Genomic DNA, 16,178 nt, shown 5'->3' on the forward strand with positions numbered 1-16,178 from the left:
GAATCCGCCTGCAGTGCGGGAGAACTGGTTCGATCCCTGGGTTGGGAAGATCCCCTGGAGAAGGGAAGGGCTCCCCACTCCAGTATTCTGGCCCGGAGAATTCCATGGACATAGTCCATGGCGATGCATAGAGTTGGACATGACTGAGCAGTTTTCACTTTCACTTTCAGTGTGCCACCCAGTCCTGCCGTGGTTGCTTTGAGGCAGGGCTGGGCCTCTTTTCCCTTGATTCTCACCTTGTCTGCCAGCTGAAGTTGGTCCTGATGGCTTCGAGGATCCATAGGTTACAAGCTGCCTGTTGGGGTGGGGGCAGCCGAGCAGGGCTCCTGGGCCAGTGAGGGCCACAGTCCTCTGGGTGGGATGGATGGAGGGAGGGTTCAGAGGCTTCCCAGGCCCTTGTGAAGTCATGACGGCCTGTTGATGGGGACAGAAAACGAGACCAGCCAGGTGGGAAGGTGCATCCGAAGCGCCAGTGGAGCTGAATATGCTGGAGGGATGGTGGGTGACCAATTCTTTCTTTTTAAATAACTTTTCTTTTTTTTTTAAATTAATTATTTTTGGCTATTCTGGGTCTTTGTGTCGCCACGAGCAGGCTTTCTCTAATTGCAGTGAGTGGGGGCTGCTCTCAAGTTGTGGTGTGTGGGCTTCTCCTTACAGTGGCTTTTCCTTGCAGAATATGGGTTCTAGGGCTTGTGGATTTCAGTAGTTTCAGCATGTGGGCTCCAGAGTGTGGGCTTCAGTAGTTGCAACACATGAGCTCAGGAGTTGTGGAGCACGGGCTTAGTTGTCCTGCGGCATGTGGGATCTTCCCTTGACCAGGGATCGAACTGGTGTCCCCTGCATTGCAAGGCAGATTCTTAACCACTAGACCACCAGGGAAGTCCCTGGAGGGACACTTCTGACTTGTGACGTCGGGGCTGGCCGGCGGGGTGCTTGGCCGCGTGTATCCTGGTCCACCTGAGTCAGGTTGGCTGTCGCAGGCTCCTTCGTCCAGGCCAGTGCCCTGTGTTCACTGACCTTCACCTCACCTGCCTGAGACCCCCAAGGGGAGAGGTTTGCCCCCCTCGCTGCTCCTGACGTCTCTTGTGTTCCCCACCCCCCACAGGAGTACTTGGATGCTATTCATCACCTGTATGAGGAGTGGCTCATCAAAGGGAGCGTTTTCCCTGTGGCAGCCCCCGTTCTGGTAAGTTCCCATGAGAGGGCAAGAAATTCTCTAGAAGGAGAAATGACCCGTGGGCATGCTGGCCAGTCTGCAGTCGGGGGAAGGAAGGACCAAGTCCCTCTGAGCTGGAGGATTTGAGAGAAGGAAGCAGGGAGGGTGGAAGGGACCCTGTCTCTCAGTTCCCATTCTGAATGGAGTCTTAGTGAGCTGAACACATCTAGGAGAAAGTGACCTGTTCCAGTGTCACGACACCCGTGACACAGTAGCATCTCACTTATCCAGCATCGTCCCTGGAGGAATGTTCCAGATGGCCAGAGCCCCTGGGCCTGGGTTTTGGCCTTAACCGCTTGGGATGGTGGTCTTCCTGATGCACCTGTCCATCCTCCAGGGGCTGGCTGGCCCAGAACCTCATTGCACCTTTTCATGGTGACCCAGGGCACCCGAAGGAACGTCAGTTGCTGTTCTGGTCTGTCACACAGTGAAGCCCTTAGGAGGTGCTGAGGTGTGTAGGACTGTTTGCCCTGGACTACTAATGCCTTTGAGTCCCTGTGCTTTCCCCTTATGCACCTTCTCCTGCTGACACTCACCATTTCTGACTGTTTGATGCTTCTGCCCAGTCAGTGCTTCCCCGCTTCCCTCTCCCTCATTTTCTGATTTGCTCCTGCTGACAGTTTCTCCAGGCGGGCAGATGGGTCCCATGAACTGTTAGGAATGTGTGTGCAGTGTGAGAACTGCGGGAGGGCTGTGCACCAACTAGTGTGCCTGGCCTTGGGGACATCTGTCTGGGCTGCTCACACACTGTGCTCACAGCTCTTCCAGGCAGTGAGGTTGCTGGAAAGTGAGATCTTACTCTACTGGATTTTTCTAGAAAGTTTATTTTTTCCCCTCTTTATAGAAAAGTGGGTGATAATATAATGATGAGGGAAAAAAGCATTCGCAGACGACTGTCCTGGATTCTTAAGTGAAAATACAGTTGAGAATGTGGATTGATCTAGAACTGGTTGTGGCTTGGCTCTGACCTCCGTGTTCCCCTGCCTGTGACCTTGGGCTTTTGCGCCTTTCCCTGCCTCATCCTGCCTGCCTCTGTCTCTCTCTCTCTTCTTCTGTGAAGGGAGGAAGATGTTGAGGTCAGGTGCAGCCCTGTGACCCCTGTGTTTCATTTCCAGGTGATTGAGGCCGACCACAACATGCAGAAAATGTTAGAACTCTTTGAACAAAACCGGCACCGAATCCTAACTCTGGAGAATCGGAAGCTTGGTCCATAGGATGGGAAAGATCATGCCCGAGAAATGCCTGCTGTTGCCAAGTTAGCTATTAGGAGCAGTTTGGAAAACACCACTCTCAGGAGGGCTTTGTATCTGCCCACAGTTGTCTTCCTCCTGGCCTTCTCTCCTTTCCCAGTGTCTTTGTCCTGGGGTCCTGGGCCTCGGGGGTAAATGGGACCAATGGGTTTGCCGTGCCCTCTGGTGACACAGCCTTGCATTCCCCTGGTGCTTCTCCTGGTGGGTTCCCACCACTGGGTCTTTCTGAGCTAGGGAAGTGCCACCTGACTTGTGCTGGGCTCATGGTATCTAGCCTTTCAGGCCATCCAGGAGGGCGAGGTAGCGGTCTTCCATCCCAGGGGAGGAAGTTGAAGCTCAGACAGACTAAGAGACTCCCTGGGGTCACACTGCCAGTGACAGTGGAGTCAGCACCATTCAGACTTCTGGTGACTCCCAGCTCATCTCTTGCCCCAGTCTGCCTCACCCCAGAGCCCCGCCTTGCCTGCTGGAGACCCTCACACGTGCGTGGGGAGGGCCAGCTGTGTGTGCAGCCGGCATCATCATTTTCTCATGGTTTGAGCCATCCTTGAGGACAGTTAGCGTTTCTTGACTTTCACAAAATTGAGCCATGTTTGGCTTGAGCCCAGGGGTCAGCTGTTCTCTGAACAGCATGAGGCTGATATGGTACTTAACACCTCATCAGGACTTCCCTGACTTAGGAGAGGTATGCACTGGCTCCTGAATGGTGCTCAGTCTCCTTGGTGACAAAGGTCATACTTGAGCAGCTGCAGATGACCTGCCAGGGCAGTGGCTTATGGCCCCCTGGGCTGGTGTGCCCAGTGCCACACCGGGGCAAGGGGCTGCCAGCCTGGCTTCTGAGGCTCCCTCCCTCCTTAGTGGCTTGCATGACGAGCTTCACCCTTGGAGTTCCTGAGAGTTTGTGGTCCAGGGGAGAGACACCAGTGGCCTTAAGTCTTTTTGAAATGTTTTTCCATCCAAGGGGACACCATGGGCCACAGAGCGTGAACCATCTTGATTAGCTCAGAGACTGTCGTAGCTCTGTTCAGCTGTAACAGTGCATCGAAGGCACAGCTGTCCCCTGAGTCAAGTAGCAGCAAGAGACAGGAAGAACATTCTTTCTGAGGACAATCTGGACAGGAAGGTTGGGGCTTGCAAGCAAAGGCTCTTGGAGCACTGGAGCTCCTGAACTTCAGAGCTGGGCGGAGAGAGCTTCCAGAAGGCCGTGTGCAGACACAGGGTCGGGGGCGGATTGATTATGAACTTGGGGGAACAGGCCTCGGGCTCTCCTGAGTGGCGGTTGGTGTGCCTGAAGGTTGGAAGGCCTTGTCTTAGCCTCTGTGTGAGTTAGGCACCTGTGCACGCAATTCGCTGATGTAAACTGGTGACTGGTGGCCCGGGCCCAGAGGCAGTGCTTGGAGGGCAGCACTCTGGCTCCTGGCCCTTCCTGGAGGGACCAATCCTGGGCTGGGTGCACAGGCGGGGACATGTCTCAGCCTAGATGTCAGTGATGGACCAGCAGAAAGCACAGCCGCTGCTACCAGGCACCTGGACATGCCGGGACCAGCGCTGGGACTTTGCAGTCAAATGGACCAGTTTTCCCCACAGCTCAATTTGAGCATCTGTACTGGGGGGAAATGTGATTAAAAAAAAAACAAAAAAGATAGAAGTATGTATCTCCTTCACATAGAAGTGCAGCTGTGGGTGGTCCAGGGCTGGTGTGGTGGCTCAAGACCATCGGGTCCCAGCCTCTTTCTGCCTTTCTGTCCCCAGACTGACTTCCTGGTTTGAGGCTTTCTTCCTCCAGGGGCCTTACTGTCCACTATGGCTCTGGAGCTCCTGTTCTGTCTAGTGTTGGCATCAGGGCACACTGCCCTCTCCTCCATCATTCACACCTAAATTCAGATGTGGATTGTGACTTTTGCACAACTAAGATAAGCTGGAACGTTCTAACTGGGCTTTGCTAGAGACCTCGGAGGTGGGGGGTAGGCAAGCGGGAAGGCTGGACCACACAGTCTGGTTTCAGTTCCGTGATGCCTCTGGGCCCCTCCTCCCCTCCCTTCTGCTTTCACATCACCCCACCCTCACCGCCTGGTACTGTGATGTCCTGCACTGGCCAATGGGCTCCCACAGTGGAGCTCTCAGGAGCCCCTTGCTAAACGTGAACTCTGGGGAATGATGTCACCTAGCCTGTTTTTCCCATTCCTGTCTCCTTTCCACTGGAACCCTTCACCTAGATGAGAAGTGCCCCCCTGCCTGGGGAGTGCATGGTTGAGACACTTCCTGAGATTCCTGCAGACTCCCAGCGTCCCACCTGGGGAAGGCAGGATTGAGGTATTTGTTGCTCTGAGAGCAGGTAGGAGGTGTTTTCAAAACCTGTCGACCCCTGGGTGCTATCGAATCTGCATCGCCCTTGTTTGCCTGGAGCCTGGAGCCGGGTGGGAGAGCTCACTTCAATGCTTACATTATCTGCAAAATGAGTAACACTTGTTCCCTTGGCCTCTCCACCCTGAAGAGTTAACAGTTATTAATATAATTAACAAGCTCTTGGAAATGTCAGGCCTCCACCATTAAGAATCTAACAACAATTATATTGCACCCAGTGCCTCTGGGCTTTGGCAGTGGATTACTCACCAAAGGCCAGGGTCAATGGAACACAACTTTTTTTTTCTTAATAACCCCAACCCCGTGGCCTCCCCGAGGCTTGGGTAAACTCTGTGATCCTCTAGTTTCTGTAAGATGGTGAACTTGGCCAAAGCTGTCATTAAACAGAAGCTAGGAGAAAGCCAAGCTTGTGGGATCAGAATGGGTATTAGCACTTAATGCTGTCCTCGAATTTCTGCACTTTCAGCTTTTTCTTCTCTAAGACAGTTCACGGAACACGTGTCTGGAGACATAGTAATAGGTACTCTGGGAAAAGAGGGTTTTGTAGTCCAGCAAATTTGAGATCCACCACCTGGGTACTCTGTGAGCTGCACAAAGTACGTTAGCCTAGGTAAGGTCAGGAAGTCCTGCAATAAAAATGCCTTCTGAAATTTGCTTTAGCCAGGGACTCTCAGACTCATTTGACAGTAGAACCCCTCATGTAGGGGGTTATTAACCTCCAGGTGTGTGTGTTCCTTGGAACGCATGTTGGTAAGCACTGGTTTAGGGTGCCTGCAGCTGCTGATGACTCCCAGTTCTGGGCCCTTGGAGATGCTGTAGCTCCTGGTTCTCTAACTTTAGGCCATCTGAATCCTCTGATGGGCATGTTAAGGTACAGTCTGCAGGGCCTACCCCCAGAGTTTCTAATACAGCAGATCTTGGATGTGCCTGAGAATTTGTTTTCTAACGCCTATCTAGGTGATAATGAGGCTGCTGGTCAGGAAGCACGCTTTGGGGACCACTTCTCATAGCTTCAGGTTTTCTAGAAGTGGACATCCAGGAATTCCCATGAAAACTTGACACGTCACTGAATCTCTTGTGAGTGTTGGTTTGTCTTATCTGTCAAATGGGAGCGTTGCTCACTTCTAGTGTTGTGAGGATAACTGGCCTGATGTGTGGAAAGGGCCCAGAGCATGGGCAATTGCTAAGTTTTAAATAAATCTTACCTGTGGGGATCTAGATGTTGAAACACTATAAAACGTCTATAATTAGAACAGTGTGGTACTGGTGCATGAATAGACCCATGGGATAGACTAGAAAGCCCAGGAGTAGATGTAAGTACACGATGAAGGTGGCATCTCAATGATTATTGGGGGTGAAGATGGATTTTTAAATAAACGGTGCTGAGATGACTGAGTCATCATTTGTAAAAAGATAAAAATAGATTCATATCTCACACCATACCCAAGAATAAACTCCAAGTGGTTTAGGGATCTACATGTAAAAAATGAAACCATGCACATACTATAAGAATGAATTCTTTAAAACCTCAAGGTAGGAGAACTTTGTAACTATGATTCCAAATCCAGGAATAATAAAATTGATAAATCTGGCTAAAAAATGTATATGACAAAAGCCATGAGAAAACAAAGTCAAAAGACATCTGACGACATGGGAGAAGATATTCAAAACGTATCATAAAGGGTTAATATTCTTGAATTCTTAAAAATAGACAAAGAACCAAAACCCCAATAGAAAAATGAGAAAACTATCCAAATAGACAATTTACAAAAAAGATAGTAAAATGGCCCTGAAAGATAGGAAAAATACTCACATTCACTCAATTAGAGAAATATAGATGCTGTGGTCTAAATATTCATGTCTCCCCCAAATTCATATGTTGAAAACCTAGTATCTAAGGTGATGGTGTGAGGAAGAGGGACTTTAGGGGCAGGATGATTAGGTCATGAAGGTGGACCCCTCTCAGTTGGGATTAGTGCTCTGCTAAGAGACCCCCTCAGAGGTCAAGCTCCTTCAACTATATGTGGGAACAGGGGGACATAGGCAAACTGCAGTCTGGAAGAGGACCTTCCCCAGAACCCAACCATGCTGGCACCATGATCTTGGGCTTCCAGCCTCCAGAACCCTGAGATTTAAATGTCTGTTGTTTATAAGGCCCTCAGCCTTTGGTATTTTGTTATAGCAGCCTGAACAGACTAAGGACAGCAATTAAAAGAATACCAAGATACTTACTAGACTGGCAGAAAAAAAAATACACATCTCAACACGTTCTGTTGTTGAGGCTGTGGGGAAACACTCGTACATTACTGGTGAATGTGCAAGTTTGTACAACCCTTCTAGAGGGAAATTTTGACAACACTTGACAAGCTACATATGTATTTATGTTTTGATTGTGATGCAGCAACCCTTCTAGGACGTGAAAATACATATGCACGAGGTTATTTACTGTGACATTGTTTGTAACTGCAGAATATTAAAAACAACCTAAAGACTCATATAAATATGAGAGTGGTTAAATAAACCATGGTACATCCATACAGTGGAGTAGTATGCAGCTGTGAAATAGGATGAGAAGGATTTCTCTGAACAGATGTGATACAGATTTCCAGGACATACTGTTCAGGGAAGAAAGTAATGTCCAAATGAGTATCTAGAGTATGCTAGCCTAAGAAAAATACACAGATGTATAGGGAGGACAGGAAAGATAATCCAGAAAATAAACAGATTGGTGGGAAAAGGCTGGAAAGAAGGAAAATTGAATGGGTGCAGGGTTGCTGGGATGAGAGGGGAATGCACTCAATATATCATTTTGGGTAACTCTGACCTTTAGAACCATGGTAATGTCTTACAACCACCCCCCCCCTTCTGCCCCAAATAAACAGTTGACTAGGATATAGGGGGAACCGAAGATGGAATGCAAACACAGATGAAGCACAAGCGAGTAATGACCACACTGAAGGTGCTGGAAAGAACTAACTGAAGTAACCCTGGAAAACTGTATCTAGATTGGACACGAGAGGAGTAAAGGTAAAAGTTACTTCACATAAGTGCTGAAATACAGTTATTAAAAGTATTTCTCATAGGGATATATTTAGCAATTCTGAAACTATACTAGGATCAATTTAGTAGACTCAATTTAATAGACTAAAACAAGTAAATAATCTGTAGATTATGAGAGCTGTGTTTCTCACTGTTAGAGAAAGAAGTTATAAATAAGAGGAAGGGTAGAATAAACCCTGTGGTACTGGATTAGAATCAGAGGTCTCAGTGTGAACTCATGATTTTAAAATTATATATAGAAATATATATATATATGGAAATATAGCTATGTGTGCATATGCGTGGGTTAGTATACATACGTGTGTTTCCTAATTCTGTCCTGTGAGTGGGCTTAGAAGCAGTGACACCCAGTAAACAGTGTGTAGACCTGACACTTAGATCTTGGTCTCTAAACATCATTCTCTAGTATAAGGAACCAGAGATCCTAGTGGTTTATTCCAGGGATGAGCATGTAAATATCACCAGTAACAAGATCCATGGACATCATGCATCCTTCAATAAGATGCACTGAGGACACAGCATCCTTTTTTTTTTTTTTAGTGGTGGTCTTCCTGCCCACAATGTCTAACCTCACTCCAGCCTTAAAAACACACCAAACTCAAACTGAGGGACATTCAACAAAATACCTGAATGGTATTCAGTTCTGATCAAAAGCATAAGATCATCAAAGACAAGAGAAAGACTGAGAAACTATTACAGATTGGAAGGGATGAAAACTCACAAATGTAATGTGGGATCCTGGAGAGGATCCTGGAATAGAGGAGGATATTAATGGAAAAACTGGTGTAATTTAAATAGAGCTTAACTCAGTGGTAAAGAATCCACCTGCCAATGCAGGAGACGTGTGTTCAGTTCCTCGGTTGGGAAGATCCCCTGGAGAAGGAAATGGCAACTCATTTCAGTATTCTTGCCTAGAAAAGTCCATGGACAGAGGAGCCTGGCTGCCTATAGGCCAGGGAGTCGCAAAAGAGTTGGACATGACTTGGAGACTAAACAACAACATAGTTTGATAATAATTGTATCAACATCAGTTTCCTGTTCTTGATGATCATACTGTGGTTATGTAAGATGACAGTTTCAGGGGCAGCCAGGTGAGGGAGAGAAGGAAATTCTTTGTGCTATTTTGCAACATTTTTCTAAGTCTAAAATAAGCTTAAAATGACTCCTTCCATGGGAAATGAAAACAGAACACAATACTATAAACATTATAATCCTCCAATTTTAATATACGTATGCATAGAAAAACAGACTGAAAGGAATTGCATCCACAACATAACACTGGGTATCTCCAAATGGTGGAAATTATGGTCATTTTTGCTTTTGTTTTCACATTCATCTGTCTTCTCTGTGTTTTCTACCCACGTGATGGTGTCGTTTGTTGGACACTTGGAAACTCTGGTGAATGAGACAAGTGTCTCCCTCATAGAGTTTATATCCTAGTGCATGAAAGGGAAAATGAATAAATACATTGAAGATACCTTTGTGCAGAAAACTGAACTAAGCTGATGTGATCGGTGGCCAGGGAAGGCCTTCCTGAGAAGGTGACATATAAGGTGAGATGTGACTAACAAGAAAGAGAAGATGGGGAGGAGTGTGCAGTGGGGAGAGGGCCGAGGGAACAGTCTTCACAAAGGCTGTGAAGTAGGGGTGGGTATAGCTTGTTCAAGAGCCCAGAAGAAGTCTGGGTAGCTTGGCTGCAGGGGGCTTGTGGGGAAGGGGGCAGGAGATGATGTCAGAAGGGTAGGACGTGCCCTGCCTGTGGGGCTTGGTATGGCCTTGGGAGCCCCTGGAAGGAGTGGAACACGTGAGAGTCATGATGGAATCTAGGTTTTAACAGAATCCTCAGCAGCTGGATGGAGCTGACTGCAGGGGATGAGGGCTGAGGCTGGGAGACCAGGGAGGGGACTGGTGCCCTCCAGGGATCTGAGTGAGAGGCCTTGGTAGCTCAGTCAGGGGCTCAGGCTTCTGTGGGAGGAGGAGGGACGTGGTCAGATTTGGTTCTTGTGACAGAGAACTATTGTTGGATGAAGGATGTGAGAAAGGGAGAAATCAAGAAGGATGTCTACCTCGGGCTTCAGCTTTCCAGTAGGTGGGGAACACTGTGGGCAGGAGCCTGGGGAGAGAGCAAAAGTTCTGTTGTGGTTTGGGACTGAGCCTATTTATTATGTTAATAATCAGAAAATAATGAATAGAGAATGGACAGGGGCCGTGAATCAAACCCAGGACTAGGTGCCCTGGTGGCTATGGTTCCTGGGTCCATCCCCACTCCCGCCTCATCCCTTCTCCTGAGGTTCCTGACCCTCTTTGTGTCCAGCCCAGCCTGTTCCCAGCCTGGTCCTGATGTTCTTCTTCCCTAGGATGGAGGCTTATGGCTGGGATCTGCTCCAAAACCACCACTCCCACCTCCACTGGCTCCAGACACTGACAGCTCACCAGTTTGGGTGTTGACAGCTGCGTGCTGGGCAGAGTAACTTGCATGGGTGGCTGGGAGGAAGGATAGATGGATGGATGCCTGACCAATATGTCTCTCTCTTCCCAGTGCAGACTGCTTTCTGATTTGTCTCAAAGTCTGTGTAGGGCCTGACCAGCTGTCGGGTTGGGAGGGAGGTGTTCCTTAAATCCTTCCCTCCTGTGGTCCCCCTTGATTTTGGGACTGAAAATGGTAGAGTCATATGCTTGGCTCTGGGGACAACAAGGCAGGTACCAACATTTATTAAGCACCTGCTGTATACCCAGAAGGGGCCTTTACATGTATGGTCAGTCACTTAGTTGTGTTCAACTCTATGTGATCCCCATGGACTGTAGCCCGCCAGGCTCCTCTGTCCATAAGATTGTCCAGGCAAGAATACTGGAGTGGTTGTCATGCCCTCCTCCAGGGGATCTTCCTGACCCAGGGATTGAACTCACATTTCCTGCATTGGCAGGCAGATTCTTTACCACTGAGCCACTTGGGGAGCCCCAGAAGGGGCCTTTACCACCCCCTTTATTGGTAAACTTTACTGCTCACCACCACTCTCAGGGGTAGATGTCATCCTCCCCAATGGACAGAAGCAAAGCTGAGGGGCAGGTCCTGGGCGGGTGCCACCTGCCACTCCATAGAGAGGCTCTCGGCTGGAGAGGGAGACCACGCTCTCTTGGACCACCATGAGGAATGCCCGTGTGTATGTGTGTGCGTGTGCCTGGATGCACCCACTTATGTGCATGTATGCATGCATATGTGGGGGCAGGAAAGGCTGGTGGAGGGGCACCCCCACCCCACACAGCCTGGGTGATGGGGCCCCCAACCCTGGATGCCGAGCAGGCCTGTGAGCTCACCCTGGGTTCCCAACTGTGGCCTTGCTCTCTGTCAGCCAGAAGTTAGCTGAGAGAAGAGGGAGGCTGACAGACGACCCTGAACAGATGGATGGCCGATTACATGTCTGCTTGTCTACACAGCTGTCATGTAATCTGCCCTGTGACAGGTGCCTGAAGGATGCCAAGGGAGGCTGCCGTTCAGAGATGCAGGGTGATGGTGCTCCCAAGGTCACACGCTGAGCTGGGATGTGAAGGGGACAGGAAGCGCCCCCCACTCCTGAGATCGGTGGTGTGCACACACCTCCTAACCTGTCTCAGCTCCCTGTGAGGCAGATCTGACATCATCTCCACTTTGCAGACAAGGAAGCGTGGCTCAGAGAGGTGTGGGGAGTAGCCCAGAGTCACACAGTCTGTAGGTGGCAGGGCTGGGACCTGAGACCAGCTGGGATGAGCAGGCTGGTCCCCGTGGCTGACATGCTGGGGATCTGGCTGGTGTCCCCACTGAAGTCCCAGACCCATCATTTCTTCAAGAGTCATCTTCTTGGAAGAAGAGCGGTTGGCTTAGGGAGTCCGCCCCTGTTCCCTCGGGGTGACATGCTCAGCTGTGGCTCGTGTAGGATCCCCGTGTGGGAACTGACTCCTCCAGCCCCTTAAGAGGGATGTAGTGAGCACTGGGGGCTCTTGTACATGAAGTGGGGGCCTGTGGAGACCTCCAGAGCAGAGCGACTCTACCGTCCGGGCTGCCGCCTTCGCTGGCTGGCTCTGGCCCCACAAGAGGCTCTGATTGTCCCTCCTCCTCAACCCTGGGGCCAGGGGAGCCCCCCAGATAGCCCGCTGGAGTTGAGGTTCTGAGGAGGTGGGTGAAGTGCTCACAGAGCTCGTCCATCTCTGAGGCAGTGCTTGGAGGCTCAGCGTCCGTGCCAAGGGTGGCCGGATCCGGCAGAGCATCTGACTTTGGGGTCAAGGAATTCTCCGACAGACAGGACCCGGGCATCTGGCAGAGCTGGCTGGGGACGGTGGCCCCTTTACACTCAGAAGCCCCGTCGGGGACCCAGGGCTGCTCACCGCTGCTACCCGAGGCGACGGCCACCTCCCCCGGAGCTGGGCTGGGCCCGGGGCCTGGGCCCTGGAGTTGCTTCCCTTCCAGGCTGCTCCAGGGCTGGTCCCAGGGGAGCAAGGGTGTCCGGTGCAGTGCAAGGTCGCTGTAGCAGGTCAGGAACTCCTCACTGTCGGAGCGTGTGCTGGCATGGCGCGGGGGGCCTATGGGGACCAGAGGGCCAGCCAGGAGTCCATGGGGGTCTGTCAAGACCTCAGGTAGGTTCAAGGCCACAGGCAGAGAGCACTGAGCATCAGGGCGTTCGGCCAGGGTGCTCTCAGTTCCAACTCCTGCTGAGGGATCTGGGCCAGGCCAGGCCTCCCACAGGGTCTCCTGCAGCCCCGTCTCTGACCCAGGCCTATGGTGGGGCCCGGCCACTCTCTCTCTGCCCGGCCCAAGGAGCTGTCTGCCCCGGGTCCTGAGAACGGCCTCACATGCGACTCTCGTCAGGAAGATCTCAAATACCATCTGTTTGGTGTCCTCCTTACTGATAGCCTGGACCAGGGAAAACTCGGCCTCGGAGGTGGCCGTATAGCCCAGCCGGCCCAGGAGGGTGTGCAGGGTGTGTTCTGAAAGCACAGGCCGCACCCAGTAGGCAAAGCTCCCCGTGTACGTCTGGAATAAACAGGGGTGCTTGTTAGGGTGGGACACGAAAGAGCAGAGTGGCTGTGAGGGGAAGGACCAAAGACTGGCGCAGAGGCTCCTGAGAAGCAGGAGGGCCAGGGCATGGGGCCATAAGGAAACCTGACCCACAGGCATGTCACCCCTGTCCCATTTTACACAAGGACACACTGAGGCCCAGAGGCAGACTTTTGTCTCAGGTCACACAGCAGAAGAACAAGCCAGCCAGCACCCTGGCCTGGAGCCAGAAGCGATGAAATCTTTCCAGGGGTTTCCCACAGCCAAGGTCTCTCCCTTGTTTCCTGTGCCCTCCTTGTTGCCTGTTCTTGAGAGAAGCAGTCGAGCCTGGTGGTTCGGCGTGGCATTGTCTGAGTCTGAGTCCTATCTAGGCTGCGTATTAGCTGGTGACCACAGATCAGTTCCCAGGTGGCGCTAGTGGTAAAGAACCTGCCTGCCAATGCAGGAGACATAAGTCTCAGGTTCAATCCCTGAGTCGGGAAGATCCCCTGGAGAAGGAAATGGCAACCGACTCCAGTATCCTTGCCTGGAGAATCCCATGGACAGAGAAGGCTGGTGGGCTCAGGGCCATTGGATGGAAAAGAGTTGGTCACAACTGAAGCGACTCAGACTACAGATCAGTTGCATTAAACTCTTTAGCCCTCAGTTTCTCCAACTGTAAAATGGGACCAAAGTCAGTGGGCATGACAGACACATTGTTTCCTCCCCCACCCTGAGGCAGGGCCCTGGCCCCTCCCCAAGACCCTCTCTCCCAGGGTAGTGGCAGCACCTACCTTCAGGGACCTGATTTCCTTCCTCCAGGGAAACAGAAGCAGGTGGATAGAGACCAATTCCAGGAACTCCAGTGCCCGCACCAGTTTGTGGTCGATATGCTGGGCAGAGCAGGGAGCCCCCGAGTCAGGGGCCACCTCCTCAGGCAGGTAGAGCTGAAGAGGGGGCCCTGTGTCCAGGAGCTGCTGGGCCCTGCTGGTGAGAGTGGCTTGCCTGCAGACCCTGAGCCGGCCCTCTCCTGCCCCTTCCAGGTAGAAACTGATGAGGTCTTCGAGGAGGGTCTCAAGAGCATCCTCGTTGGGGCGTGGGGCCTTGGGCCAGCTCATGGCGGCTGTGAGGGGCTGGATGCGGACCCGAGTCCTGTGGGCCGCCTAGGCCGACCTGCCTCTGTCCCGCCCCACGGCTCAATCAGGAAGCCGAGGAGGAAGTTGTGTTAGCAAAAGAGAAAGCGCGCTACTCCTCACCCTGGAGCTGGCCGGGGCTGCGGCCAAGCAAGGAGGCTTGGTGGGTGCAAACCCCGGCGTCTTGCCATGGGTGGGATGGTTCTGAGGTGTGTTCTACCCTGTCTCTGAGAGGGTCCCCCGTGGGACCACCCCAGTTGTCCACAGCAACAGCCTGCTCATAAATTCGTCTCTGTTGACTCTCCTCCCTCCCTAGTCTTAGTTCCTGGTTCCTTCACTATGCTCCCTGGGATCACCTCCCACATAAACTACTTAGACCCAGAGGTTGTATCAGGCACAGGTTTTTGAGGGGGTTGAGATGGACCAATCACCTAGGCACTCTCCCCTCTAGCCTTCATCCCTTCCCTCCTTCTCTCTCCTCCCTCCTCCTTCCTCCTTTCTTTCCTTCCTTCCTTCCTTTCTTCCATTCACCTACTACTTAATTCACTGATGATTCACTCATTCATTCAGTCACTCGGTGACTCACTCCTTCCTTCCACATGGGTCTGCATTTCTCAAAGTGTGCTCCACGGAAGAGCACTTGTCTGGAGCTCTTAATCAATCTCCCATGAGTGAAAATTTCCTGTGGCCAAATGCATTTGGGAACTGCTGGATTAAATAAGATCCCTCGGCTTCTTGGCATTAGGACCTTTCCTAAGGGGTGTGAGTTCCTAGGAGGGGGCAACCTGTATACTGCTTCCTGACTTCTCAGACCCTGTGTCCTTTCAAGGCTCTCCTCTGGTGCTTGGGACAGTACCACTGGTGGCCCGTGTCCTTCTACACCGGCCCGGGGAGGGGGCGAGGAGGGTTGTAGCTTCCAAGGCAGATGGGAACCTGACCTCGGTGGCTCACTGTCTGGAGAGCCTGGTGGAAGGCGCAGTGGCTCTGCACAAGCTGGCTGCGAGTTGGCAGTCACACAGCCGAGGAAGATCTGGCTCTTGACCATCATTGGCTTTCTGGGAGGCTCTGCTAGCCTCCTGCCCCTCCAGTCACCACAAAGGGCAACTGTTCTGCCTGGTGCTTGGCTTCGGAGCAGCCTCAGACCTGGGCTGGCCACACCCAGGGTCTCTTTGCTCCCAGCCCCTTACTCCCCTGCCACCTTTTCTGAGCTCAGTGGCCAGAGCGTTCCTACCCCTCCCGTTGGGAACTTACTTCCCAATGGGAGGGCTGCTTGGGAATGGATCTCCCGGCTGGTCTGAATCCATCATCTGAGGTCCACTGGTGGGGATGCTAGTCTCTGACACACATTAGTTCACCTGATCCTGAACCTCGGCAAGGTTAGGTAACTGGCCCAGGTCACATCTGATCACCCTTCTGGGTAGGAGACATAGGTCAGCATGGGTGGGAGAGTGCTGGTGAACGTTTGGCATCCTGCTTTGACTTAGGGTAGGCTGGTGGGGCGTGGGTCCTGAGACCGAGAGAAGGATGGGGACTGGCTCAAGGTCCCAGGAGGCAGGCTGGATGGATGCCGGCTGGATGGATGCCGGCTGGATGGATGCTTTGTTGTGGTCTGGCTGAGGCTGTGACCTCGGGGCCTGAGGCCTGCAGACCTGGGAGTCCTTGAAGAGATGCTGAACAGGTACAGCTGGGCTGCAACCCTGGTGCCCAGCCCCCCAGCCCAGAAACACCAGGCCTGCCCCAGGCAATTGGTCCCGATTGAGAGAGTTCACCTGGGCTTGGGGAGGAGCGCTATGAGGTCAGCAAAGCCAAACCCCGGATGGGTCATTCGCTCTTTCGGGTGATGACGCTGCAGATGCTTCCACCGCTCGTGCCCCCAGCCTGGTCAGTCTTTGGGGGACACCGACGATGTTACCTGAGCATGAGTGTGGGTGGCCTTGGGGTGGGACCTCTGGGTGTGTGAGCTCTGAGTGTGAGGGGCACAGTGTGTGTGTGTGAGCTGTGTGTGCCAAAGGTAGTGTGAACTGAGTGATGCTGCACACGAGTGTGTGCCTGAGAATCTCTAGGAAGTTGGTGTGAGAGACCCCTGTGTGTGTATACATGGGTGGGCTTGGCTGGTGCAAGCCAGTGGGTGTGGGGCCACTGTGGAT

At 51.9% G+C, this 16,178-nt stretch overlaps 2 protein-coding genes across 13 annotated transcripts in view; one reads left to right on the top strand and one right to left on the bottom strand.

The window, feature by feature from the left end:
* TK2 (thymidine kinase 2) overlaps window positions 1–9,367 on the top strand; it is a 63,255-nt gene extending 53,888 nt beyond the window's left edge. For 7 of the 10 annotated variants that reach the window (XM_081513327.1, XM_081513329.1, XM_081513325.1 and 4 more), the window contains 2 exons: window positions 1,106–1,186; window positions 2,332–7,325. In XM_081513327.1, coding sequence (XP_081369453.1) covers window positions 1,106–1,186; window positions 2,332–2,430 — 180 coding nt within the window. In that variant the 3' untranslated portion in view covers window positions 2,431–7,325. Of the gene's footprint in view, window positions 1–1,105; window positions 1,187–1,553; window positions 1,668–2,331; window positions 7,326–7,712; window positions 7,858–8,805 lie in introns of those variants that run through there. The other 3 variants (XR_014060307.1, XR_014060308.1, XM_081513323.1) reach the window with 3 other exon arrangements.
* On the bottom strand, window positions 9,092–14,089 carry LOC145514702 (uncharacterized). 3 transcript variants are annotated; one of them, XR_014060305.1, is made up of 4 exons: window positions 13,693–14,089; window positions 11,486–12,895; window positions 9,957–10,003; window positions 9,092–9,326 (listed from the first exon to the last, which is right to left on the bottom strand). XR_014060305.1 is itself a non-coding variant. In XM_081513318.1 (2 exons), exons 1-2 carry the CDS (start codon window positions 14,014–14,016, stop codon window positions 11,783–11,785), a joined length of 1,437 nt encoding a protein of 478 aa, XP_081369444.1. In that variant the 5' UTR covers window positions 14,017–14,089; the 3' UTR covers window positions 9,092–11,782. The 3 variants fall into 3 exon arrangements, 1 of the variants encoding a protein (XP_081369444.1); XR_014060306.1 differs by lacking the exon at window positions 9,957–10,003 and having other exon boundaries at window positions 11,494–12,895; XM_081513318.1 differs by having other exon boundaries at window positions 9,092–12,895.
* Window positions 14,090–16,178: the final 2,089 nt, after the last annotated feature.

This window comes from Giraffa tippelskirchi, chromosome 7 (genome assembly GCF_054371585.1).
Source record: "Giraffa tippelskirchi isolate mGirTip1 chromosome 7, T2T-mGirTip1v1.2.pri, whole genome shotgun sequence".
NCBI classification, from domain to species: Eukaryota; Metazoa; Chordata; class Mammalia; order Artiodactyla; family Giraffidae; genus Giraffa; species Giraffa tippelskirchi.